At 36.5% G+C, this 27970-nt stretch overlaps 1 protein-coding gene across 1 annotated transcript in view; it reads right to left on the bottom strand.

The window, feature by feature from the left end:
* hmcn2 (hemicentin 2) overlaps positions 1 to 27970 on the bottom strand; it is a 123107-nt gene that overhangs the window by 71014 nt on the left and 24123 nt on the right. The window contains exons 5-19 of the mRNA XM_073836610.1: positions 27641 to 27812; positions 27442 to 27548; positions 27216 to 27336; positions 26001 to 26264; positions 24637 to 24781; positions 16326 to 16447; positions 14227 to 14499; positions 11981 to 12122; positions 11536 to 11663; positions 8475 to 8588; positions 7980 to 8138; positions 5427 to 5621; positions 2601 to 2696; positions 2389 to 2516; positions 2144 to 2288 (exon numbers count right to left, since the gene is read on the bottom strand). Coding sequence (XP_073692711.1) covers positions 2144 to 2288; positions 2389 to 2516; positions 2601 to 2696; positions 5427 to 5621; positions 7980 to 8138; positions 8475 to 8588; positions 11536 to 11663; positions 11981 to 12122; positions 14227 to 14499; positions 16326 to 16447; positions 24637 to 24781; positions 26001 to 26264; positions 27216 to 27336; positions 27442 to 27548; positions 27641 to 27812 — 2311 coding nt within the window. The remainder of the gene's footprint in view (positions 1 to 2143; positions 2289 to 2388; positions 2517 to 2600; positions 2697 to 5426; positions 5622 to 7979; positions 8139 to 8474; positions 8589 to 11535; positions 11664 to 11980; positions 12123 to 14226; positions 14500 to 16325; positions 16448 to 24636; positions 24782 to 26000; positions 26265 to 27215; positions 27337 to 27441; positions 27549 to 27640; positions 27813 to 27970) is intronic.

Genomic DNA, 27970 nt, shown 5'->3' with positions numbered 1-27970 from the left:
ACGCCAAAGATACTTCACAAGGAATCCAGCTTATCACTTCTAAATATGAAACTCTAATATTAGCATCTATTTTAGCTTCATTAAGGACCAGACGGATTACTGTAATGCTGAATGTACTGCAAAATGACTTTACGCAAGTTGTTTGTTTTGTTTTCCCACTAATACTAAAAACACTCTTAAAGGGATAGTTTCCCCAAAAATGAAAATTCTATCATTAATTACTCACCCTCATGTGGTTCCAAACCGTAAGACCTTAGTTTATCTTCAGAACACAAATTAAGATATTTTTGATTAAATATGTGAGCTTTCTAACCCTGCCCAGACAGCAATGCAACAATAAAATAGTCCATGTGACATCAGTGGTTCAACCTTAATTTTACAGTGGTACTGTCATGAATATATGTTGAATACTGACATGGAAGAAAATTGTTGAATAAAGTCATTATTTTACTTTTTTTCATTATTTGTCAAATTGACTATTTTATCATTATCCTTACTACTACTTCTGGGCCTTGAACGTGGTAGTTGTGCTGCTGTCTATGCAGGGTCAGAAAGCTCTTGGATTTCATCAAAAATATCTTAATTTGTGTTCTGAAAACAAACAAAGGTCTTCTGGTTTTGGAACATCATGAGGGTGAGTAATTAATAACAGCATTTTAATTCATGGGTTAACTATCTCTTCAAGACAAAATACAGGTTACTTGACAAGTGAAAAATCATTAATTAATCAATATTTTTGGATTTTTTTTAGAAACAAAATATTACAAAAATTAGTTTTCAGAAAATACATAAAATATATTTTAAGCACAAACCTCAATAATGCTTTTTCTTTACATTTTATCGTTATAAAGAATTTTTTTATTATTATTATTAAGTTTCAACAAGTTATATCTTACATATGTGTATTTCTCAAGTAAATTTATTGTGATATATAGAGTAATTTTAGATATTTGTTTATCAAAAAACAGACCAAAATGCTAATAAAATTTGATGATTTTATTGATTATAATTTGGGCAAGCCATCATTTGTATTTTTATTATTTATTGATTTTTCTTTCTTACTTTCTTTCTTTTTATATAGTATTACTCACTTTTTTACTGTCTAATTAACACCTTTATTATTATTTTAATAGTATTAATTATTAACTACGTTTTTATATATGAATTTTCTCATGTATAGCATGTATGACTTCTTTAGCTTCAGTGTTTTTAAAGATTGTAGATTGGAGACACATTTCTGACACATTTCATGTAATAAGAGAACTATTTTACTTATTGTGATCAATGGTTCCCTGTTATGAAACTAAAAGATAAAATAAAGATTTAAAAATGTATTGCTTTTGCTTTGTACAGTCGTACAGTAAAATATTATTATTCATGTGTGATCCTGCACCACAAAACCAGTCTTAAGTAGCATGGGTACCTTTGTAGCAATAGCCAAAAATACATTGTATACATTCTTTTACACCAAAAATCATTAGAATATTAAGTAAAGATCATGTTCCATGAAGATATTTTGTAAATGTCCTACCATAAATATAAAAAAATAATTTTGATTAGTAATATGCATTGCTAAGAACTTCATTAGGACGACTTTATAGGCGATTTTCTAAATATTTTCTGCACCTTCAGATTCCAGATTTTCAAATAGTTGTATCTCAGCCAAACATCAATAGAAAGCTTATTTATTCAGCTTTCAAATGATGTATAAATCTCAATTTAAATTATAAACTATAAATTATGTAGGATTGTTTGAAACTGACGGATTTGTTCATTCACAAGCACATTCACAATTCTGTCTATTGACATTTTATTTTTCTCTGTATTTTATTACTACATTGTTATTTATAATTTATTGTCTATTTTCATTATTTCTAGTGTTTTTATTACCTTAAATTATATGTATGTCTGCACTATGACTGTACTTTCTGTACTGGAAGCTCCTGACACCAAAACAAATTCCTTGTGTGTGCAAACACACTTGGCAATAAAGCTCTTTCTGACTCTGATTCTGATTCTGATTAATCTGGGTGTCTGAAAAACATATTTCTGCATAAAGCTGTCATCGTTCTTTCTCCATTAGCTCCTCATTACAGTCTTGCTAAATCTAGACAGTAAAAAAATCTAAAACTTTTATACTAACCATGAATTTCCACTGTGACAGTAATATTGGCTGATCCCGCTACATTGATGGCAGTGCATACGTATGTCCCAGCATCATCAGCTCCAGCTCTATCTACATGCAGACTGCCATCACTTCTTAGAAACACTCTTCCACCAACACGCACCTAGACACAGATTGATCAAACACAATAAAAGCATACTGTAAGTGTGAACAAAACATACTTTTTCACTGAATTTCAACCTAGTGTCTCTCTCGCCACTCACTTGTTTTCCATTGTGCGTCCAGACTCTCTCAGGAAGAGGAATGCCATCTAATAACATACAGGGAAGGTTCAAAGGCTGACCGATCATCACCGTGACAGCTGGTGCACCTTGAACTAATAACGGTGGTTCTGCGAACAGGAAAGATAATTACAGTGAGAGTATATGGCGATAATATTTGTGATATTGGTGTGGAGAACAATACATTTTCATACCTAAGCCAGTAACAGTGACTCTGGCTAAAGCCTTGATGGATCCAAACTGGTTTTTGGCCTCACAAACATAAACACCTTCATCATCAACCCAAACACCTGGAGGGAACAGAAGAACACTGATTAGAACATAAAGGACTCCTTTGTAACTGATTTTACAAACATGTCATTTCATACTTTAGTCATTAACAAACCATTACACTTAATTATCGTTTGCTGTTAATAATGTGAAAAGGATGTGTGGTTGCTAGTTAGCACACATATGGATGTGTTTGTGTGATTTTTTTGTTTTTGGTAACGGCTTTACTTCATTAATAAAGTGTCATCTTGACCTTTGTATTAAAATCAGGATAAAAAAACAACATACAGAACATTCAACCGGGAATGTGACTAGTTTAACAATACACACAAATAATACGATTTTTATCATTTATAGCAGAAATGCACAATATACTCTGCCGTTCAAAAGTTTGGGAACAAGATTTGTTACTGTTTTTTAAAGAAGTTTCATATGCTCATGAAGACTGTGTTCATTTGATCAAAAATACAGAAAAAGTTTTTTTAATATTGTGAAACATTATTACAAACATTAAAATCTAATTTATATCTGTGATCAAAGCTACATTTCCAGCATCATTATTCCAGTCTTCAGGGTCACATGATTCTTCAAAAATCATTTTTGAAGAAGTGTTGGAAACAGTTGTGCTGTTATTTATTTAGTTGAAGCCTCAAGATTCTTTGATCAACGAAAGGTTAAAAAGAACAGCATTTATTTAAAATAGAAAAGTTTTCAAACAACGTACACTACTGTTCAAAAGTACATTTTTATAGCTTCTTTTTTTAAAGAAATTAATACTTTTATTCAGCAAGGAAGTGTTAATTGATAGAAAGTGACAGCAAAGACTTGTATTGATAGAAAAGATTTATATTTTTGAATAAATGCTGTTCTTTTTAACTTTTTATTTATCAAAGAATCCTGAAAAAAGTCTCACGGGTTCCAAAAAAAAATATTTGGCATCACAACAGTTGCCAACATAGATATTTCTAATATTAAATCAGCATATCAGAATGATTTCTATAGGATCAAGTCACACTTAAGACTGGAGTTCAGCTTTGCATCACAGGAATAAATTATATTTTAAAGCATATTAAAATAGAAACCATTATTTTATATTGTAATAACATTTCCCAATATTACAGTTTTTTTCTGTATTTTAATCAAATAAATGCAGGCTTTCTTTAAAAAACATTACAAGTCTTCCTCAGTGTTAAAACAATAATGAATTATTTTATAATTTATAATAAAAACAATATTTAATTAAATTTGATTCCAATTTTATTACATTTTATGTAAAAAAAAATCTAAAACGTTTAATTATTAATACATTTTTCCTATTTTCCATTTTGATTACATTTGTGATCATCTAACGCTCAATAAATAGCAATAAAAAATGATAATACAATGTAATTATTGTTATTTTATTTAAAAATCAAAAACTAAAATCTTAAACTAAGACATTCAATTCTGGGATTTTCTAAAGATTACATGTGACAGTCTTATTAAATTTCTATTAAATTTAATAACTCACTGACACTAACACTTAAAAGTAATCTTTAGCATCTGCCATAACCTGAAAACGATTATGACCTAATTCTTTTGGACAGAATCTTAATATCAGTGCATTCCTAATTCATGAACCTATTTCTCCACAGTTTTCTACCTCACGGTTTGATTAAAATGGATACTACAGATCAAATCTAAAAGCCATATTTTACGATAAATGCTTTTTAATGACACACATCTGCATGTGCTACAAATATAAATAATTACCCATTAACATTTTTACATTTCTTGAAAACTCATTCGGTTCTTGGCGCTGTTGGCACTTTTGGAAGACAAAGAGAATTTATAGCAATGCTGATTTTCTTGTATTTACAACCAACGCTATTAATTCCATTGTGATGACAGTTCGGACTTCATTAGCGGCTATTCATTCTTGTTTGGGAGCATTACGCACTCAATACTTTATATGCAACTGTTCATTTCATTTAAAACAATGAAGCTGTTGTTATGAATGTTGGGCAACAGTTTTTGTGTGAAATTCATACAATAGTCATTTGCAATCACATTAGTAGCTGTTGTTTCAAACAGTATAAACCAATGTCGCAGTGCACAGTGTGCATGTAAGCATAAAAACTGAGAAAAAGTGTAAAAAACACTGCTGTGGTCATCTTGCAATAGAACCAGCTGGATGGCAAAACCAGTGCAAGTAAATGAAATCAAATACTGACTGACCAAGATAAAGTGGTTGAAAAGAAAAGCTTATACAAACACGCACGCTCTCAAAGGGAAGGTAGGGACAGACTCACTCGCTTAAAATGCTTTACCTAACAGCAGATGAGCTGCTCGATGCTAATACTATAGAGGCTGTCCAGTAAAAACATTATAGCCTATAAACATTTACAGCTCTACTTTGTCTATATGCAGCTCCCTGTCCTGCCAGAAGCTCCGGTGTTGGCTCAAGAGGTCTGCGGTTTGAAGTTTTACCCCACCCAACCCCAGAGCTGGGCTTGGGGTGAGGAGATCTTCTCTCTGCCCACTCTCTTAGAGAGGAAGCTCTCAGCTGTACTGCTTCTATTTCCTCTATCACAGCAGTTGGTTTCAGACCCACCTCCCCTGCATGTCAACACCTAAAATAACATCTTCACTATCTTCCTGTGGCTGGACCATGGCCGTTAGATCTTCATGTTAGTGTCTGGGAGGGATTGTGCTAGCAGACAACCTCCCTAAACATCTCTTTCTATTTGAAGATAGATATAGAAACTCACTCTGGATCTGAAGGGCACCAGAAGGCAGTTGAGAGGTGCCGACGTGGCCAGATGACTTGCCAAAAATGGGACGTCCGTCCTGGCGTCTCCATGTCAGAGAAGGTGTGGGGAAACCACGGGCGACGCACGGGAGAGTAATGTTATCACCCACGCTGGCTGTTATGTCCACGGGAGACTCGGAGAATGTAGGAGCAGCTGCAATAAAAAACAAAAGGAACAATCAAAACAAAAACACTGTTTGCAAAAAATAACCAACATGCATTGTAACATACACTACCAGTCAAAAGTTTTTGAACAGTAAGATTTTTAGCAAAAGCCTGCATTTATTTGATCCAAAGTACAGCAAAAACTCACATTTTAAATTTTTTTTTTTTATTTTAGAATGTAATTTATTCCTGTGATTTCAAAGCTGAATTTTTAGCATCATTATTTCGGTCACATGATCCTTTAGAAATCATTCTAATATTTTGATTTGCTGCTCAAAAAACATTTATTATTATTATGTTGAAAACTGCTGAGTAGAATTTTTTCAGGTTTCTTTGATCAATAGAAAGTTCAGAACAACATTTATCTGAAATAGAAATCTTTTGTAACAATATAAATGTCTTTATCAATACTTTTTTTTCATTTAAAGCTAAATAAATCTTTGCTAAATAAAAGTGTTTATTTCTCTGATTTTTTTCCACAAAAAAATTATACTGACTGGTATTGCATGGTATAGTGAAAAATGTTACAAAAGTTTTTTGTTTTTTTTTCTCAGATAAATGCTGATCTTTGGATCTTTCTATTCATCAAAGAATTCTGAAAAAAAAAATCAACAGTTTTAAATATTGATAATAATAATAATAATAATAATAATAATAATAATAAATGTTTCTTGAACAGCAAATCAGCATATTAGAATGATTTCTGAAGCATCATGTGACACTGAAGACTGAAGTAATGATGCTAAAAACGTAGTTTTGGTTACAGGAATAAATTACATTTAAAAAATATTAAAATAGAAAACAGTTATTTTAAATAGTGAAAAATATTTCAAAATGTTACTGTTTTGCTATACTTTGGATCAAATAAATGCAGGCTTGTTGAGCAGAAGAGACATTAAAAAAACTTAAAAACAAAAACTTACTGTTCAAAAACTTTTGACTGGTAGTGTAAATAAATAAAATAAATAAATAAATAATCTTTAGCTCTCCTTCTTTACACTTTAAAGATTTTTATTAATTGCTTTTATTTGTGTTTATTGGGGGGGAAACTCTGTGTTATAACATAAATAAATAAATACATACATAGATTTAATTAATAATTATTATTGCTGTTGTTGTCAATTATTATTGGATTTTATTATTATTTTGGTTTAATTATTTTAATTATTTTATTACTGTATTTTTGCCTGTTAATAAGTGACAATAAAAGTGAAAAAAAAGAAAAATAAAACAATTTAAAAAACTTTCAGACAAACAATTTTTAAACAATTTGATTGGCTTTAGACCAACAAAATATTTGGCAAAAGCCAACAAAGCCAATCTCAATAACATCATGCTTAGTGTTTTTACACAAAATATAAATGTTCTTTTTTTTTTTTTTTTTAAAGGAGGCTCTCTTACATATATATATATATATATATATATATATATATATATATATAATATTATAGAGCCCTTGGCATCGCAAAGTGTGAAATCATCCGAGAACAAAGTAGAAAATATGTAGATGGAAAAAGTAAGCTTCATAACCTATTTTCCACCATACAAATTTATTTCCAACATATTTTCCCCACACACATTATATGTAGGATAGTAATTATGACTTAAAGTTTGTCATTTTTACAATGTTAAAATATTTCTCCTATCCCAACTTTACTATGCATAAACAGATGACTAAAGAAAGACATTTGCAGGCTGATTCTTCCAAAAAAGCAAACACATTTCTTAGTTTATTTGTGCATTATGACCAGATCAGCATTGTTTCATCCAGTGGTGTGAGTTTGGAGGCATGAACACCTGTTTAAATTGACCAATAGCAGACAGAGAAAGCATTCTGGAAACTGCATTTCAGTTGTAATTTTTAATAATCTTGAATTTTGCAATTACACTTAGTGATGATAGTGGCACATAAAGTTTTATACAACATGATCTGGTTCTGGATCATTCAAGCATACTCGTAAACTGGCCATGAGCTACTGGAAGTCTGAGAATCCTGTCAAGAACTGTTAAAACTCCCGTTAAGGACACATTTCCAAATATCACGTTAAAACCAAATTTTGCTGTCCAAATTTCACACTCTGCAACAAAGCGGGAGAACATTTCCACTTGCGGTTTGGAAGCTCCTAGGCTTATGGGTGTGTTCTGCTTAAAATCATATAGTTCTGTCCAAGGTTTTTGATTCATGCTATGAACTAAATATGCTTCAAAGTTTTGGAAAAGCAATAGAAATACTGCGACAGTGAGCTCAATAAATAAAAGCCCACATAAAACCGAACTGTTCCGTATAAAATGTACAGGAATATTTATATTGTGTCAGCTTGTAATGCAGCTGAGGTCTTGTTCTCACCTCCCACCTGTAGTATGACCACAGCAGCGGCAGACCCGGCTACGTTTGAAGCCACACAAGTATAGTCTCCAGAATCCAGATCCTGAACCCCACGGATCCGCAGCGTTCCACGATGGACATCCTGCTCCGCAAATGGAACTGTTCCCAGATCCAGATCCCCTAAAGACGGATGGTGCAAGAATCAAAGAAAACATACACAGTTGCTGTAACAACCCACTACAAGTAATGCAATATCCTAACAGTTTCTAAAGCGCAGAAAATTAATAACAGTCTCTAAAGCATGAAGAAATAATAACACATGTTGTTTTTTGATGATGCTGATAAATCTTTTATACATTTTATTTGATTAAAGTTTGGTCTGAGTGATGCACTATTGTTATTTTTTGTAGACTAAAATCATATGTTAGTTTTGTCAAAGAATGATTAAAACGTAAATATGACCAGAAAAAGACTGTAGAAAGGATGAGGTGGCTTGTGCTTAGAGACAGTTTTTACCTTTTCGCCATTTTACCAACGGAGAAGGAGTGCCAGAAGCCTGACATTCGAGATTGGCATCTTCACCAGCAATGACCATCACCACCTGTTGCACCACAGAGATGCTCGGAGGCTCTGAGAAAACAACAAGAGAGAAAGATATTAAAAATAGCATTTTTTACATTTAATTTAATCTCTTAGCGTTCCTACGTTCCAACCACTAGACGTTTAGCATTAAGTTAAATTGCTATGGGGTTAAACATCTGCGGAATCCAGTCATAAAAATTGAATTTACTGTATAACGTGGAATGTCATGGAATTTGGCAATTTTTGATGAATAATTCAAAAGTAGATCAATACACTTAAATCAAAACACAATGTGGACCAGTGTCTCTGAATAGTAAGCCACAAAAATATTATTTAAATATAAATCCTGCATGTTCTGCGAGTCGGAATGAATGGCATAGACGGCACTTCATCAGCATTTTAGCGTTTCTTTTGAGAAAAACTATCATCATATCATATACAAAACAGAAACTTAAAGGTCTTCATAGCAACCTGTCAAAATAAAAGTTCTGTTTTACTTGAAGAAATTGTGACCGTAATATATTACTTATTGTAATGATAGTACTACGGAATATTTACCAAAAGAAAATATTTATGAGAATTTCTTGCATGTAAAAATGTAAATACACAACACAGTATTTCTTTTCATTTTTTAAACTTACTGAAACAATTCCAATAGAATCCAAAATTAATGGAAAACACAGAATTTTGTCATAAAATAAAACTAAATAAATATATAATTTAGAAACAAACATAATTTATGGAAATATAATAAATATAATAATTTATTAACAAACTTTTCATAAATTGCTGTTAAATTGTGTAACTTTCATAGTTTCAATTAATTTTAACCAAAGATTTAACCATTAAAACAGAGTCTAGAAAAATTAAAAGAAAAAAAAAACTGAATCCAGACAAATTAAAAAGGAAAAAAATAAAACAAAATTGGGAAAAAAATAAAACAAAATTTGGGAAAAACTAAAACTGATTTCATAGGGCCCTACTTTAAAAATCAAAACTGATATTACTCCTGGTTCAGCTAGCAAACTTTTATTTTAAAAGAAATTAATATTTTTATTGAGCAAGGAAGCATAAAATTAATCAAAAGCGGCTGTTTTAACATTGATAATAATAAAAAATGTTTCTTAAGCAGCAAATCATCATATTAGAATTAGGGATGTCCCGATCAGTTTTTTTTGCCCTCGAATCCGAGTCCGAGTCATTTGATTTCGAGTATCTGCCGATACCGAGTCCCGATCCGATACTTCTATAATACATAAAAAATAAGGAACATCCTGGATCTGTTTCTTCGCTCTTCTTTATTCTTTTTTTTATTTAATTCACCTTATTTTAACATTCAACAACTCTGTTAACAAACAGAGCACTTCTGTGAGGTAGCTTGAACAACCAAGTAATAAATTACATAAATTCTTCACTTCTGGACATTAGTGCAACAGTAAGTATAAAAAAAGTCTAATATAAAAACAAATAGCACCTCAACTTAAAATACCCGGCAGGCATGTAAACAAATAAAAAAAATAAAAGTGCCACAGTGTTTGCTGTGTTTCTGTGTGGAGTCAAGAGGTCTAACTCTGTGCCACCGCATAACTATAGATGTGTTAAAAATTAATGATATATACATATATATCCGAGTCCTGATCAGGAGGTAACGTCTGATTCAGATCGAGTCTGAAACCACGTGATCGGGCCCGATTTCCGATCACGTGATCGGTTCGGGACATCCCTAATTAGAATAGGTGTGTTCGAGCTCATGCTGCACTGCGCAGACCGATCGGCGAGATTAGCCGAAAGCAGTCGGGGAGGAGCCGTCAAGTCGGACACGTTGGGGATCTCGTTGCTTCCTCAAACATGGCAGATCACGTGGCTTTTGCCTACTTTATTGCAGATGAACTGGAAGCTATAGAAATACCTTTTTTGTTGGAAGAAATGCAGCACATGCAAGTGAAGCAGCAACTACAGATTTCAGCATCAACCAATGTTGACCACATTACATTAAATGTCTGACATTTTAGTTATTCCATAAAAAATATTACTTAAATATGCAGCTGAATACAATAATAAACTTATACACAAATCCAATATAAAGAATTTAAGGGAAAAATGTACTGCAGTCAAAAGATCGTAAACTATATACGAAATGGCATGCAAATTGATTTGTTATGCAATTATATGGATTGAAGCACGAAACGCGTGATCATCGTTATGTGGTGAATGTGGCCAATCATGAGAAGCTGTTACGTCATTACAGCCTGGTGCAGTCCCTCCTGAAATGCTGCGCTGGCTGAGCAAGCCGGCTGTTCTCGAAACGCTCTCGCGTTACTTTGATGCCACACGTGAACGTCACGTGGCGCCGGCGCCGGTTCAAGTCGGACAAAATTTCTAACCGGCATGCACTACTTCAAGTCAGCCGCCGATCGGTCTGCGCAGCGCCGCATGAAGTCGAACGCACCTAATGATTTCTGAATGATCATGTGACACTGAAGACTGAAGTAATGATGCTAAAAATTCAGCTTTCTTATCACAGAAATAAATTTAAAATAAAAAATGTAATATTTGTACTTTAAAATTCAGCATTGCCATCACAGAAATACATTTAGAAAACATTAAAATACAGAATTATTTTTTCGAAATATAATAATATTTCTGTTTTTATTGTATTTTGATCAAATACAGCCTTGGTGACTTCTTTCAAAAACATTAAACAGCCGGTTTAGCATTTTATTTAAATTAGGTTTGACGTTCTGAGGCTTGACAGAATTCCACAGAAATATTTAAGTGCCAAAAAGTTTAACAGAAGCAGCTATATAACATTTTGTTATTTTCTATTTGATAGGTCTACCAGCATCTGGAATCTCATTTATTTTTTATGCATGCTGTCATGTCACTATAAAAGATACTGCCTGTTATATATTCAATCTGTAACTCAAAATGACACAAGACTGGTTTACTATGTACAAGCATTTCCATCAACAAACCCACTGACTCCAGCACCTACCTGCATAACTAATGGTAACAGACTGAGAGGCAGTGCCAGCCTCGTTGGTGGCCAGGCATGTATAGTTCCCAGCATCCTCAGGGGCAGCTCCTCTGATTACCAGCGTGCCAGATTCAGAGATGCTCATTCTGAAAGCACAGCCAGGGTTATATTATACAAAGACCGCTGATGTAATGATTATACTACAGAGGCAGTTGTATTGAGAGCTTTTCAAACTGAACAGTGTTTTCTTTCCATCAACCTGACTTCTAAATGATCACAAGATCGATGTCAGATTTATTCTGATGTCTTGAGCAAATGTCAGACTGTTAATGGTTTGCGGACAGTTTATGCAAACAGAAATGAACTATAAATGATCCATTTTAAGAAAGTAGATAAAAATAAGCATCTCAAATTATGTGTGTAGATGTATAGTGAGAGAAGGGAGGGGGAGCTGGTTGAGTACCGATGGTGGTTGGACAGAAGGATGTTGCCATGGCTCCAGAAAACCTTTGGAGGAGGGGAACCAGATGCCGAACAGGAGATGCGGACCTCTGTTCCCAGAGAGAAGCTTTGTGTCTGAGGGGAGACAACCACAGATGGGGCCTCTGTAAAGGAAACAGAAATAAACTGTGAATCATCCTATACTTACAGGGACAGTTTATCCAAAAATGAACAGTCTGTCTTTATTTATCCACTCTCATGTTGTTCCAAACCCATATGCTGTTGTTGTTTTTTTTCCTAATGGAACATAAAAGAAGAATGGTAAAGAATCTTTAAATTTTTTTTAAACTGTAACATTTCACAGTATGATTGTGCACCATTCGGAATTAAACTGAAATGGCAATAGATAGCTAGATAGCTAGATAGATAGCTAGATAGATAGATAGATAGATAGATAGATAGATAGATAGATAGATAGATAGATAGATAGATAGATAGATAGATAGATAGATAGATAGATAGATAGAAAGAATGATTGATGATAGAGTGATAGAATGATAGATCTAAAACGATAAATAGAATGATAGAATGACAGATAGAACGACAGATAGAAAGAATGAAAGATAGAACGATAAAAGGATAGGTAGATAGAACGATAGAGCGATAGAATGACAGAATGATAGAGCGATAGATATAGAATGATAGATAGAACAATAGTATGACAGATAGAACGGTAGGTAGATAGAACGATAGATAGAACGATAGAGTGATAAAAACGACATGTAGTTAGAATGATAGAACGATAGATATAGAACGATAGAACAATAGTATGACAGATAGAACGGTAGGTAGATAGAACGATAGATAGAACGATAGAGTGATAAAAACGACATGTAGATAGAATGATAGAACGATAGATAGAACGATAGAGTGATAGAACGACATGTAGATAGAATGACAGAATGATAGAACGATAGATATAGAACGATAGATAGAACAATAGTATGACAGATAGAACGGTAGGTAGATAGAACGGTAGGTAGATAGAACGATAGATAGAACGATAGAGTGATAGAACGACATGTAGATAGAATGACTGAATGATAGAACGATAGATATATAGAACGATAGATAGAACAATAGTATGACAGATAGAACGGTAGGTAGATAGAATGACATGTAGATAGAATGATAGAATGATAGAACGATAGATATAGAACGATAGATAGAACAATAGTATGGCAGATAGAACGGTAGGTAGATAGAACGATAGATAGAATGATAGAGTGATAGAACGACATGTAGATAGAATGATAGAACGATAGATATAGAACGATAGATAGAACAACAGTATGACAGATAGAACGGTAGGTAGATAGAACGATAGATAGAACGATAGAGTGATAGAACGACATGTAGATAGAATGATAGAACGATAGATATAGAACGATAGATAGAACAACAGTATGACAGATAGAACGGTAGGTAGATAGAACGATAGATAGAACGATAGAGTGATAGAACGACATGTAGATAGAATGATAGAACGATAGATATAGAACGACAGAACAATAGTATGACAGATAGAATGGTAGGTAGATAGAACGATAGATAGAACGATAGAGTGATAAAAACGACATGTAGATAGAATGATAGAATGATAGAACGATAGATATAGAACGATAGATAGAACAACAGTATGACAGATAGAACGGTAGGTAGATAGAACGATAGATAGAACGATAGAGTGATAGAACGACATGTAGATAGAATGACAGAATGATAGAACGATAGATATAGAACGATAGATAGAACAATAGAACGATAGAGCGATAGATTTGTACCTTTTTTGTTCAACAGAAAAAATAACAGCACACATGTTTGGAATGACATGAGGGTGAGTAAATAATTTTAGTGAACTATTCCTACACATTTCTTGGCACACAACCTTAAAGTCTGCAGTCATGGCTAAATGCATAATGAAAACTCCACACACTATAATGGTATAATGATGGTGCAAGTCTAAATGCACATGTTGAAAGTTGCTCACAGTAAGATACACTTCATCGATTTGTGCACCTATTTGTCTCCAATAGGAACCGCCAATCTAAGATCACATTAATCTCGCTTATTCAAAACATGCAGGGCTCAATCTTGCTGGCTGCGTAGAAGTTGCGCTGTGGTTTGGAGGGTTTTAATGTAAAACACATGACGGCAGGACTCGTGAGGCCCCGGGAGCTGAGTGTTTGACCAGGTGCTGAAGAATACCTAGGACCACCAGCCATACGACAGCCTGACTCTCTCCATGGGCGTTTGTGGCTCGGCACTGGTAGGGTCCGGCGTCCTGGCTACGAACCCAGCTGATCTCCAAAGAGGAATTGGCCAGTACTCTCACCCTCCCTGAGCGGGATGATAAAGCGGTGCCACTTCGATACCAGGTCAGATTGTGCCGCACAAAGCCTTGAACCTGACAGGACAGCACTACCACTGCACCCGGGAATGACGTCACATTCACAGGAGAATGCAGGACAGGAGGAGGCTCTGGATTAAGAGAAATCATGACATGTTTTAAAAAAATCTTTCAGTTTAATGTTGTGATAGCAGTTAAAGAGTTCTGGCTGTGACTTACAATTCCATTGCAAGAAGCTTTTCTCATTTAGAGCTTCCTTTAATTCTGGAGATTACATCCTCCTTAGCAAGCTGAAGTCTTGTTTATATTTTCACATGACCCTCTGCACACTGTGTGCACAGTTGACAACGCTCAAGAGGCATTTATACTTGATATATTCCACACTGAACTATTCTACGCAATGACAGACGGCAACGTGAAGAAAATATTAGCTGAACCAGCAAGAAACAGCTGTGAGAAGTAGTATTTACATTAACCCAGCAAGAAAAAAAAAGTAGTTTTCAATGAACATATTTTCTGTTAAATGTTTTTAACATTTAGTTATTAAATATATTTTATAGTAATAATAAATTATGTTATACTTATTTAATTTTACATTTATTTATTTATTTTATTTTAATAACTTTACATGTCATATTTACTTAACATTTAATAAATCATGTATATGTAACATTTATAGTAATAATTTTATATCTAATAGTTATTTATTATTTATTTTTTAATGAATCATGTATATCTAATATTTGATAGTAATAAATTTATATTTAACATGTATTTATGTATTTATCTATTTTATATTAATAACTTTATAAAGAAATTTTACCATATTTATTTTTTTATAAAATCAAATTACATTTTCTTTTCTTTTTTCAATTGTCACGTTTAAATCAAACAGCTATATTTAGCTCTAACTGTTTATTTATTTATTTAATTATTTATTTATATGTATTTTTGATTAAAATAATCCAACAATTAAAATACATATTGTTTAGTCACTTATTTTATTTAGTGGTGGACAAAATGTATTTTCATATATATTTTTAACCTCTTAAATAAGAAAAAAGAATTTACCAATACGGCAAAAAAATTTGTATATCAAAAAGTTTCATTGTCTTATAAAACATCGGTTTTAAAGTAAATGTTCCTTGTTTTAAGGATGTTTAGATATATATTTTTTAAATATATAAAATATAAAATATATTACAAAAAATAATTTGCCAGTGTGGAAGAAAAATATGTATATCTGAAAACAAAAAGTTGTATTATCTTATAAAACATTGGTTTTAAAGTAAATGTTCCTTGTTTTACCAACATATTTATATTTGATCCAAACACAGCAAAAACAGTAAAATTTTGCAATGTTTTTACTATTTAAAATAACTGTTTTTTGTTTAAATATATGTTAAAATCTAATTTATTCCTATGATTTCAAAGTAGATTTTTTTCAGGTTTCTTTGATGAATAGAAAGTTCAGAAGAACAGCATTTATCTAAAATAGAAATGTTTTGTAACATTTGTCATCACTTTTGATCAATTTAAAGCATCCTTGCTAAATAAAATTATTAATTAGCTTTGACCACAGAAATAAATTACATTTTAAAATATATTCAAGGAAAACAGATATTTTAAATTGTAAAAATATTTTACAATATTACTGCTTTTGCTGTATTTTGGATAAAATAAATGCAGCCTTGGTGAGCAAAAAACATTAAAAATGTAAATTATATAAAAGAATAATTAATTAATTAATTATTATTATCATTATAATAATTATTATTATTATTTATAAAAAAGATTTTTCACAGCATGGAACTATGCTGCAAATGCTCTATGCTTACTGCAAAGTTACTCAAAAAAAATCTAAAGTTGCATGATGGTCTGAAAATAAAAATGTTTGTGTGAATGACTGTATATATTGTGGAAAAAAGTATGTAACATGTGTTCGTCCATGCAGTACCTCTGACGGTGAGTTGCGTGAGAGCTCGTCCCATGCCTGCAGTGCTCTGGGCCACACACTCATATGCTCCTTCATCACTGCCTGAGGCGTGGGGAATTTCCCATGATGCTTTAACTGGAGACCTTCAATTACAAAAAATTATCAGGTTTAAGTGATGAGTCCAAAAGTGCAGCCTTTGATCACAAACATGCATTTAACCTGCACAGATATTCACTTGAGCACAAGAGTGAGGTCAAGAATGGAAAGAATTAGACTGAAAATATAGCGTTACAGATTACAAATGATACAGACTTACTCAAGCAAACACAGATGGCAGCAGGTGAAAGAAAGAAAAGGAAAAGATAGTCTGATGTCACTAACAACTAGCAAAGAATACCTTTCACTATCAGTCAACATTATTTCATGTTCAAAAAAGTAATTCGAAACAGAGTGCCCTTTTCTTTCATTTTTTTTCAATGAAAACAACCCCTGCTGTTCATATTCAATCCAAGATTAATATGTCAGTGAAAGCTAACAAAACCTTTTTGCGTTTGGTTTGAATTTCGACCGTACATGAATGCTCGTGTCAGCAAGCTGTATCAAACGGAGCAAGAAATTGTCCAGCAGATGTTCACTTTAACATCTGCTCCATTATGTTTACTTAGGGCCATATCACTGGAGAAAATGCCTGCAAAAGTGTTTGTACATGTTTGGGTTCAGAGATAGAGAAGAAGGCGAAATGTGAGAAAGAAAAAAGAGAAATAAATATACAGAGTGAGAATGTGGAAGAAAAGAATGCAACTTTCTACAATAGGGCACAAAATGAACTGAGAAATCAAAAAACCCTTGATCTTATAAGAGATACATATAACATATAAGAGATCATTGTACTACAAAAATATCCTGTAAGTTTCAGAACTCAAAAGTTTCTCATTAGTCTAAAAATTTGCTTAAATAGACCAATTTAAAGGTCCCATATCATACACATTTCTGGAGGTTTATTTTATTTGTTGATGTCCTTAAGAATATATATTTGCGGTATAAGTGCCAAAATCCATCTCAATATATTTTTACAGCTCCTTTTTTAGGAGCTCTGTCAAAAACAGGTCGATTTTGGCCCATCTAATTAATATTCATGAGCCTCTCTTCTGATTGGCCTGTTGTTTTCTGAGTGACGCACAACCAGGCCAATCACAGGTAACTACGGTCATGTATGCTGTAAGCGTAAGCGAGCTCAGAGCAATAGAGAGAGCTGATACTCAACAGGATATTTTAGAATGATCATTAATGTTTTTTCTTTTACAAACACCGAATGCAGTAAGCTACATAACTGTTGCTTTAGTAAAGCCCCTTTCACAATGCGCGCTGATTCTGGAAAATTACGGGAACTGTGTGAACCAAAGCCAGAACCTAAAGGCAGTGTTGTAGTAATGATGCACGTTATCAAGCGACTCTTCACAACGAAAAATAACGTTACGTGCAAAGTGGAATGAAGCAGCGATCATCAGGCAGAGTCAGCTCCTCACTATCAGCGCTGAAGCACAGTTTGTTCAGGTTAGTTTCAGTTTAGTGAAACGTACGCGTCGCATTACATCTCACATCCAAACGTCACATGTCTTTATGGTTTGTGTGTAAAGCACGCACAGATTCCGGAAAACAACTGTGAATGAACCAAATTAAACAATTCCGGAACAAATCGTGGGACACATTATCCGTGTATTTACCGGAATCGCTGTGTGAAAGAGGCTGAAGTTGACGTGCCGCTGGTCTCTTATATTAACGTTGTTCTGAAGCCTGTGCAATGATCGTAGCTTGACATCTATCGACTGAACAGGGTTTTCTCCACTTGTTTTCCTGTTGTTGTTGCTCAATGGAATGGATGCGTTGTTGTCTGGGGGTTTGACAAAAGGAGGGTGGGACGTTGGTTTGTGACTGAAGGCGGTGACTTGAGTCGATCGGACGTCACATCGTTACGGAAGTCACAGCTGCTCGTGAAAATGAACAACTACTTTAAGCAGGCTGTGTGCAGTTTACTGTGGATTGACTGTTTTGAAACTCATATGGTAGTTAGATAGCCCCTAGACCTTAGTTATCATGAAAAAATCCAGGAAATTTTGATTTTGACGATATGGGACCTTTAAAGTAGGCGCCACAGTTATGTCACTTGCAGCTGCTGCGCGCATTGTGCTGGCAGAAAAACACTGGTAAAATTGGAAGAAAATGGGTAAAATCCATGGAATAAGAGAAAAAAAAATATTGTTGTGCCTTTTGAAGTCAGAATCGAAATGCAAATCATTTTTAATGAAATACTGTCATCAGAGATGCCATTTGAAGCTAAACGCAGATGTTTAACTTGACAGACTAATTGATGAAACGTGCTTTTAAAGCATAAATTGTCAGGATCTGGTATGGCAGTCTACTAGAAAAAGACCCAAATGCAGAATGATCACAGAATTAACATTTATTAATGAGACTAAAGCACAGTCAGGGTAGTGATGATCAAGGATAATCTTGACAGTGAGGCAGGGCAGACAACAGGGGAACAAGATGGCAGCTGAGCTGGACCCAGGCAAGGTTGGGCTGTAGAGCCAGGGACACGGAGCACCACCAGATAGGGCTTGATTCTTAGAGCCGTAGTTTAACCCGTCCAGTTAGATAGCCAGGTCCGGTGAGCAGCAGCCAGGGGGAATATCACGGCACAGAACAGGGACAAACACAAGACACTAAACGACACAGAACAAGACCACAAGAGAGAACAACAAACAGCAAAAAACTCTGACTACCATCACTGAAAAGTAGAAAAAATGAAATCTAACTCTAGGGAGGAAATAATCAAAAGAAAGAACAAAAGGATACTAGGAATCAATAACTAAAAACAAACTAGGCAAAAACAATAAAAGAAAACAACCAAATAAAATACTTTAGAGGACTAGAGCAAAATAAAGACAGGAAGCAAACTGGAGAAAAATAACAAAAACAAAGACAATCTAATAAACTTCTAAAGAACTAAAAGAAAAGCTAGACTGACTAGAAGAGAGTAATGAGGAAACAGCACTATAACTACAACTAGCTGACTAACAATAACTTCCTTTACGCAAGAAACAAATGCAACGAACCAGCAGAGAAGTGAGGGAAAGTGCATGCTATAAAAGGAACGGAGCACATGAGGATCAGGTGAACATAATCAAGTAAACGAGGACTAAACAAGGGGGCGTGGTAACTGAAAATGAGGAGGCAGGACCAGGGGAGCACATGGCCAACACAAACAAAGACACAACCATGTGCTCAGGCACAAGACAAACAAAGAAACATTAAACAAAGACAAGACTGACAAGGCTGTCAGGGAAGGACCCTGACAGTACCCTCCCCCGAACGGACGCCTCCAGGCGTCCACACAAGGCAAAGACCAAGGGTGTACCAACTGGGAGGGTGGGTGGGGAGTCAAACTTGGAAATCCAGAGTAGGTCGGAAACACTGGGGGTGAGGCTGGGAGGTTAGGAAATAGTCCAGGGAAGTTGTTTTGGGCAGAGCAGGGAGGTGGCCACTTCTGAAAACCACTAGAGCCAAGTAACACAGAGGGTGGGGTGGGAGGGATGGGAGTACTATTAGAATCCCTTTTAAATGTATAGGTTCCGTTAACTGGTGGAGACTTGAGACTTGGCCTGGTGTCTTGTGCATATTTAGGCATGCCCTCTGGGTCAGCAGGCATGGTCTCAGGAGCTGAATCTGTAACGCCCTCTAGGATTGCAGTAACTGACACAGGGGCTGAATCAGAGATCCCCTCCAGGGCTACAGGAACTGGCTTAGGGGTTGAATCGGAGATTCCCTCCAGGGCTACAGAATCTGGCTTAGGGACTGAATCTGAGATGCCCTCTGGGGCTGCAGAAACTGGGTCCTCAGGAACAGGCTCCTGGACTGGTATCGGAGCGGACTCTGAAACTAGCCCTGGAGCAGAAGCTGAGAGAGACTCTAGGACAGATTGGGAACTGGGCTCCTGGGCTGGAGCAGACTCTGGACTGGACTGGAGCAGAGCAAACCCTGGGCAGGACTGGGATGGTGCAGACTCTGGAACGGTTTCATGAACTGCAGAATCCTGGCTGAGTACTGAGGCGAGGGCGACCCCTAGACGGACGTTGGGGGCTGATTCAGGAACTCCTTCGGGGGCAGTCGAAATTCCCTCTGGGGCAGCAGGTATAGACTCAGGAGTCAACGCTGGAGTTCCCTTGGGGGCAGCAGAAATGCCCTCCAGGGCTGCAGGATTTGACTTGGAAGCGGACTCTGAAACGCTCTTGGGAGCAGCAGAAATGCCCTCCGGGGTTGCAGGACTAAACTCAGGAGTGGACTTGACAGGCTCTGGAGTGGATTTAACTGGCTCAGGAATGACTGGAGGGGTTTCAGAAAGCATGACATGACAAACTGGATTGGTTTCTGTGGGCACAACAGGACTGGCTTGCTGTTCTGAGGTAGCCTTCATGGCCAGGTCAAGAACAGTTTCTGTTGAAGCAGCAGTGCTGATCTGAGTGTCCATCTTGGACAAAACTAGTCTCAAAAATAAATCAGACGGTGCAGTCTCAGATTCCTTCAACACAGACTTAGCTGGTGAAGTAGGCGGCTTAGGGGTTGGTTCCAGACTAGATACCTCTGGAACCCCTGAATACAGGGCCAACGGAGTCAGTTCCTCCTTGAACACAGGATTAGGGATCTCTTGACTCAGACTCTCCTGGGCCTCTGGACTAGACGCCTCGAGATATAGGCCCTCTTGGACCAATGGCTTTGAGCTCTCCTGACTCTGATCCTCCTGGACCAATGAGTCCAGGACCTCTGGACTTCGACCCTCCTGGACCGGTGTGCTTGGGGCTTCTGAAAGAAGAGCTTTAGACTGCACAACATGTGCCCTCATTTTCTTCCATTTTTGAGGGCTCAAAGGTGCCTGGTTGGCCATTTCTGGGGTGACTGCAACCCTTTCAATCAACTCTGGAATGAGTAAAGATACCTTGACTGACTCTGGGGTGACTTTAGTGAACTCTGCCGAGTCTGGGATGACTTGGGTGGATTTGACTGACTCTGGGATGACTCGAGTAGATTCAGCAGACTCTGGGATGACTCGAGTAGATTCAGCAGACTCTGGGATGACTCGAGTAGATTCAGCAGACTCTGGGATGACAGGAAAGGACTCGACTGGCTCTGGACTGGCAGCAGCGGACTTGACTGGCTCTGAGACTAGTGCAGTGTTCTGGGCTGTTCTCTTCCTTCTCGACTTGCACTTCTTCGGAGCCAGAAGATGATTAGGGACTTCACTCAATGAGGGTAGAGGAACAGGTTGATCACTGCAGACTGACTCAGGGGTCAGAGCCGACACTGGAGCGGACTCAAGGGCTGAAGCAGACACTGAGGACTCCCTGGCCGATGCAGCAACTCGGGCCGCCCTCTTTCTTCTATCCCTTCGTTTTCTAGTGGGAGTCAGAAGATGATTGTGGACTTGACTAGAAGAGGATACGAGGGCAGGGTGGTCACTGCTGACATCCTCAGGAGGGTTAAGGATCTGCCAGTCTTTGCGATGATGCACATAAGTAGAGAAGTCCCAGAAATTTAAAATATGCAGTTGCTCCATCTCCCATTGTGGCAAGGGGTCATCTAAGGTGAGGTTGAAGGCCTCCTTCAGGGCTGCATCATCATATTCCAGGCCCCTTGCCATGGTCCAAAAGAATTGTGCATAGGACCGTGGCTCCTTGCCCTGCTGACGAAGTGATGCCACTGCCCGATGGAGTGCCAATCTCCCTTCTGCAGTGGCGGGTGGAACAATCTTAAGACTCATACTGCTGGGTCTAGTGTTGGCTGGTTCGTTCTGTCAGGATCTGGTATGGCAGTCTACTAGAAAAAGACCCAAATGCAGAATGATCACAGAATTAACATTTATTAATGAGACTAAAGCACAGTCAGGGTAGTGATGATCAAGGATAATCTTGACAGTGAGGCAGGGCAGACAACAGGGGAACAAGATGGCAGCTGAGCTGGACCCAGGCAAGGTTGGGCTGTAGAGCCAGGGACACGGAGCACCACCAGATAGGGCTTGATTCTTAGAGCCGTAGTTTAACCCGTCCAGTTAGATAGCCAGGTCCGGTGAGCAGCAGCCAGGGGGAATATCACGGCACAGAACAGGGACAAACACAAGACACTAAACGACACAGAACAAGACCACAAGAGAGAACAACAAACAGCAAAAAACTCTGACTACCATCACTGAAAAGTAGAAAAAATGAAATCTAACTCTAGGGAGGAAATAATCAAAAGAAAGAACAAAAGGATACTAGGAATCAATAACTAAAAACAAACTAGGCAAAAACAATAAAAGAAAACAACCAAATAAAATACTTTAGAGGACTAGAGCAAAATAAAGACAGGAAGCAAACTGGAGAAAAATAACAAAAACAAAGACAATCTAATAAACTTCTAAAGAACTAAAAGAAAAGCTAGACTGACTAGAAGAGAGTAATGAGGAAACAGCACTATAACTACAACTAGCTGACTAACAATAACTTCCTTTACGCAAGAAACAAATGCAACGAACCAGCAGAGAAGTGAGGGAAAGTGCATGCTATAAAAGGAACGGAGCACATGAGGATCAGGTGAACATAATCAAGTAAACGAGGACTAAACAAGGGGGCGTGGTAACTGAAAATGAGGAGGCAGGACCAGGGGAGCACATGGCCAACACAAACAAAGACACAACCATGTGCTCAGGCACAAGACAAACAAAGAAACATTAAACAAAGACAAGACTGACAAGGCTGTCAGGGAAGGACCCTGACATAAATATGATTTAAACAATAGGTCTACATAATATTCATAAAAGCAATTCGTAGGGGACATATTATATTGGCTCTACAGTTACAGCATGAAATACTATTTAAACCTATAGGCCCGGTTTCACAGACAGGGCTTAGACTAAGCCAGGATTAGGCCATAGTTCAATTAGGACATTTAAGTCATTTTTATAAACATGCTTAGAAAAAAACATTACTGGTGTGCATCTTGAGACAAAACAAAGGCACTGATATATTTTAAAATCAATCAGTGCCATTTTATTTCAGTTGAAACAGCTCAGACTTACATTTTAGTCTAGGACTTGTCTGTGAAACCGGGGGATAACGTTTTACATTTACCTTTTTATCTTTTTTTTCTCACAAATGCAAGTTTATATCTCGTATTTTGGAGTTTATTACTAAATTTAACTCAATAATAGTGACTAAATGAGGGAAATAAGCCAGAAGTGTGGGATATAAATTCTGAGCCAAGTGGAAAAAGAGAGAATGACGAGTTGGTTTTTCGTATTAGAACTGTGAAAATAAAGTCAGAATTTTGAAATATAAACTTAAATTTACCATTTTTATTCTTTCATTTCATGGCTTCCATAGACCACTACTTGAAAACTGCAATTTTTTGCCACCAGATAGGCTCCGCCCACAAAAAATGTCATCTCTGCTTGCAAACACCAAATTAAGTCTATTAAAGCCAATCGGCCAAAACGACAGGTTGTGGAATGTGCCACTTTATGATGTAATATTGTGTCTAAACCCCGCCTCCTCAGAAGATCAATGCCTGCATCTACATCACTGCCTGTTTAGCCCCGCCCACCAATTTGCGCAGGTAGTGTAAATAAAGAGAGGCGAACCCAGGTCTTTGCAGAAACCAAACGATAAAGATCGCTCAGAATACAACAAGAAGCTGTTGAGTGCCAAGTTGTGGAAAAACAGTCTTTGCATTGCCTTCCTTCTGATCCCAATGTTAGGAAAGAGTGGATGAACTTTATTCTTAATGAAGTTCAAGATCTTATCAGTAAGAACTTAGTCCTTTGTTCACTTCATTTTACCACAGATTTGTTTACAAACAAGGCACATTTCGAAGCAGGATTTTCAGAAAGATTGAAACTAAAAGACGAGGCTGTGTCGACTATATTGGATTTGGCAGTAATGTCGCACCACACAAGTGTAGTGGAGTAGCTGTTTTTATTATGTGGTCACTATTGCTTTGTCTGTTATTACAGATCGTTGGATAAGTATTTACGCATATTTAACCTAAACCACAGCAGAGTCAATCTGTGAAGGAAGTAGGCTGTCAAACATACAAAACTATGAGCCAATCATAGCAGTGGGTGTTTACTCATGAGTCTACAAGCCGCCACACCTATTCAAACAGAGTGTTCTGATAAAGGGTTCAAAACACTTCTAAATTATGATTATGATTTGTGGTGTGTGAGGTGCAAAAGAAACAAAAACAGACAGAGAAGATAAAGAGGATAACATAAAAAGACACACTTTGAGGAGAGCCTTACTCATAGGTTCTCTCCTCTCCTATTGTGCTTCCACCTCTGGTGAATCTCAGTTTGTAGGGGAGGTCACTGTCCACAGAGCAGTCAATCGTAGCAGGCTGCATGTAGAAGCCTCTGACCACAGTGGGCATGCTCACCCGTGGAGGCTCTGCAGGGTGAGAGGAGGTCAAAGGTTTAAAGGGAAAGTTCACCCAAAAATGATAATTTGATGTTTATTTGCTTATCCCCAGGGCATCCAAGATGTAGGTGACTTTGTTTCCTCAGAAGAACACAAACAAAGATTTTTAACAAAAAACGGTGCAGTCTGTCAGTCAAATGGTAACCAAACTCAATGGTTACCAAATCTTTAGAGGAAAGAAAAACATACACAGACAAATCCAAATTACACCCTGCGGCTTGTGACGATACATTGATGTCCTAAGACACGAAACGATCGGTTTTAGTGAGAAACTGAACAGTATTTATATCATTTTTTACCTTTTATACACAGCCACGTCCATCTCTCCTGAGCACGAGTTTAGCTTTCGGCTTGTTACATGTGAACGCTCTCTGACGTAGTATACGCAAACGCCGGAAGCTATCTGTCGCGTGTATACGACACTCATTGTTTACACACTGCACACAGACTGTGTGTATAGCGGCTATTCAAAATGGTAATTACTTATTATCCTGATTGTTCAAACCGATTTAAAGCTAAAAGATTACATTTGCTTGCGCAAACTCATCCGGGACTTATAACCGATTTCCCCTTACAGCGTTTGAGTATACTACGCCAGAGCGCATACACATGTCACGAGCCGGATGCAAAGCTCGTGCTCAGGACAGATGGACGTGGCTGTGTATCAAAGGTAAAAAATGATATAAATGCTGTTCAGTTTCTCACAAAAAACGATCATTTCATGTCTTAGGATATCAATGTATCGTCACGAGCCGCAGGGTGTAATTTGGATTTGTCTGTGCATGTTTTTGTTTACTTTTAAAGGTCTGGTGCCCATCCACCTCTATTATTTGGCTGGCAGACTGCACTGGTTTTTGTTAAAAATCTTCGTTTGTGTTCTGCTGAGGAAACAAAGTCACCTACATCTTGGATGCCCTGGGGGTAAGCAGATAAACATCAAATTTTCATTTTTGGGTGAACTATCCCTTTAACTGGTTCATCACAGCTGGGTTACCCAACACAATACACAAACATTTTGTCAACACATCTAAGAGCAAAACACCCATTAAAACTGAAAACAAAACAAAAATAAAAAGTATTTATACAGTGTTCAAACTGTTGAAAGTTTAAACTGAGTTAGATGGATTTTAAATGCAACTTTTGAAACAAAACAATCAAAAGTATTTATACAGTGTTGAAAGACGCTCACCTGGGATTATGTTGGTATATGACACACTCGACAATCTCTGAAAGTTGTAGCCATCTCCATCATTTCCAGACATTTTGAGGAAAAAACTCTGAGATGGTGTTCGAAACTCTGGGATCCTCCAAATACCTCCTGAGCCTCCATCGCCAGGTAAAGGCACAGGAATGGTACGCAACGAACGGCCCCCTAGAGATACTAGCTCCATATTGGTAACCAGACCAGGAGGCTTCAGACCTGAACACTTCAGCATCACATGGGCTGGAACGCCTGGAGGAAAATGAAATCTTAGAATTATTATTTTTAATACGGTTGCGGATAAATTTCCTGATAATTTACTCACCCCTATGTCTTCCAATATGTTCATGTCTTTCTTTCTTTAGTCGAAAAGAAATTAAGCTTTTGAGGAAAACATTCCAGAATGTTTCTCCAAATAGTGGAATTCAATGGGAGCCAATGTGTTGAAGGTCCAAATTGCAGCTTCAAAGGGCTCTACATGGTCCCAGCCGAGGAATAAGGGTCTTATCTAGCGAAGCGATCAGACATTCTCTAAAATAAGTTACAATTTATATACTTTTTAACCACAAATGCTCATCTTCACACATTGCATTGTTGGAAAAGTCACATCTGGTTAATTCTTCATCTGTGCAAAAAACTCTAATTTTCTCCTCTAACTTCAAAATCTTTTAGACATCAATGTTTTTTTGTAAAGGGCGTTTGACTTTCTTTGCACGCTCGCTTTGTAAACACTTGGTCGGTATTTTGCATAATTGCATAATGCATGAGTTCGAGCTAGTGCAAGATGAACATTTGTGGTTAATAATATATAAATTAGATTTTTTTTTAGAAAATTATCGTTTTGCTAGATAAGACTCCTCAGCTAAGATCGTGTAGAGCCCTTTGAAGCTGCACTGAAACTGTAATTTGGGCCTTTAACCTGTTGATCCCCATTATAGTCCACTATTTGGAGAAAAATCCTGGAATTTTTTCCTCAAAAACATAACCATCTTGGATGACATGGGGTGAGTAAATTATCAGAAAAGTTTTATTCTATAAAAGTTAATTAAGTTATTAAGTCTTGTGCACAATCTGGTATTAATTTCTGGTACTAACTGAGTAGTATCCTTGAAATAATTGCTAATTATTAAGCTGTTAAAATATGTTTTAATAGCAACCATTAGAGTAAAAGGGTTATGTAGCCACATGATCATGTAGTAATACCTTTAATCGGTCTCTCTCTGGTTCTGCTGAACTCTGTGACAGGTATACTAGAAAAACCTGCCCTGAAGTCCAGGTTGCTCACACCTGTTACTCTAAGTGTGTGTCTTCCACTGCAGCCCACCTAGATGAGAGAAGAAGGTTTCAATCACTTCAGAAGGATCTGTAGTGTATATTCCTAAATAACAGTTATGATCTAACATCGCTGTTCAAAGAGTTTAGCTGGTACCTTTAATGTCCATGGTCCTGGTCGAGGGTTCTTCAGGTTGACCACCCGTGCTGAGTTTGGGATGTTGAGCAGTTCTGTCAGACCCTGCCTCTCTCCAACTATGCGGCCTATAATTATTTAGACAATTTAATAAGGTTTATTAATTGCGGCCCATTGAAGGAAGTCAGACAGTGTAATAATTCCTGAAGCATATTCCTACCAAGAGGGTCTCTGAGTTCAATTTGTGGCGCTGGACCACTCAATGACACGGTGACTTCTTTTAAACTGGGGTCAAAGGGCACTTCCCACTGAGACTCCTGGGCAGTTTCATGGTCGGATGAGAGAAGGTGGACCTTCATAGCCTGGACAGTTTCCTCAACCCATTTAAGAACCTAAACAAACGGAAGAGTTACCAAAATCTTCTCCAATAGTTGTATGATGTTTCATAATGAATAATAAGAAAATAATAAACAATATTTGTAAAAAGACAGCTGTGGTCAACATTAATTTTTTCCACTGTATGGAAAGAGCAGCTTAAAGTGATAGTTTA

This window comes from Garra rufa, chromosome 3 (genome assembly GCF_049309525.1).
Source record: "Garra rufa chromosome 3, GarRuf1.0, whole genome shotgun sequence".
Classification (NCBI taxonomy): Eukaryota; Metazoa; Chordata; class Actinopteri; order Cypriniformes; family Cyprinidae; genus Garra; species Garra rufa.
The sequence above is the reverse complement of the archived record's forward strand: the minus strand, read 5'-3'. Positions and strand labels throughout refer to the sequence as shown.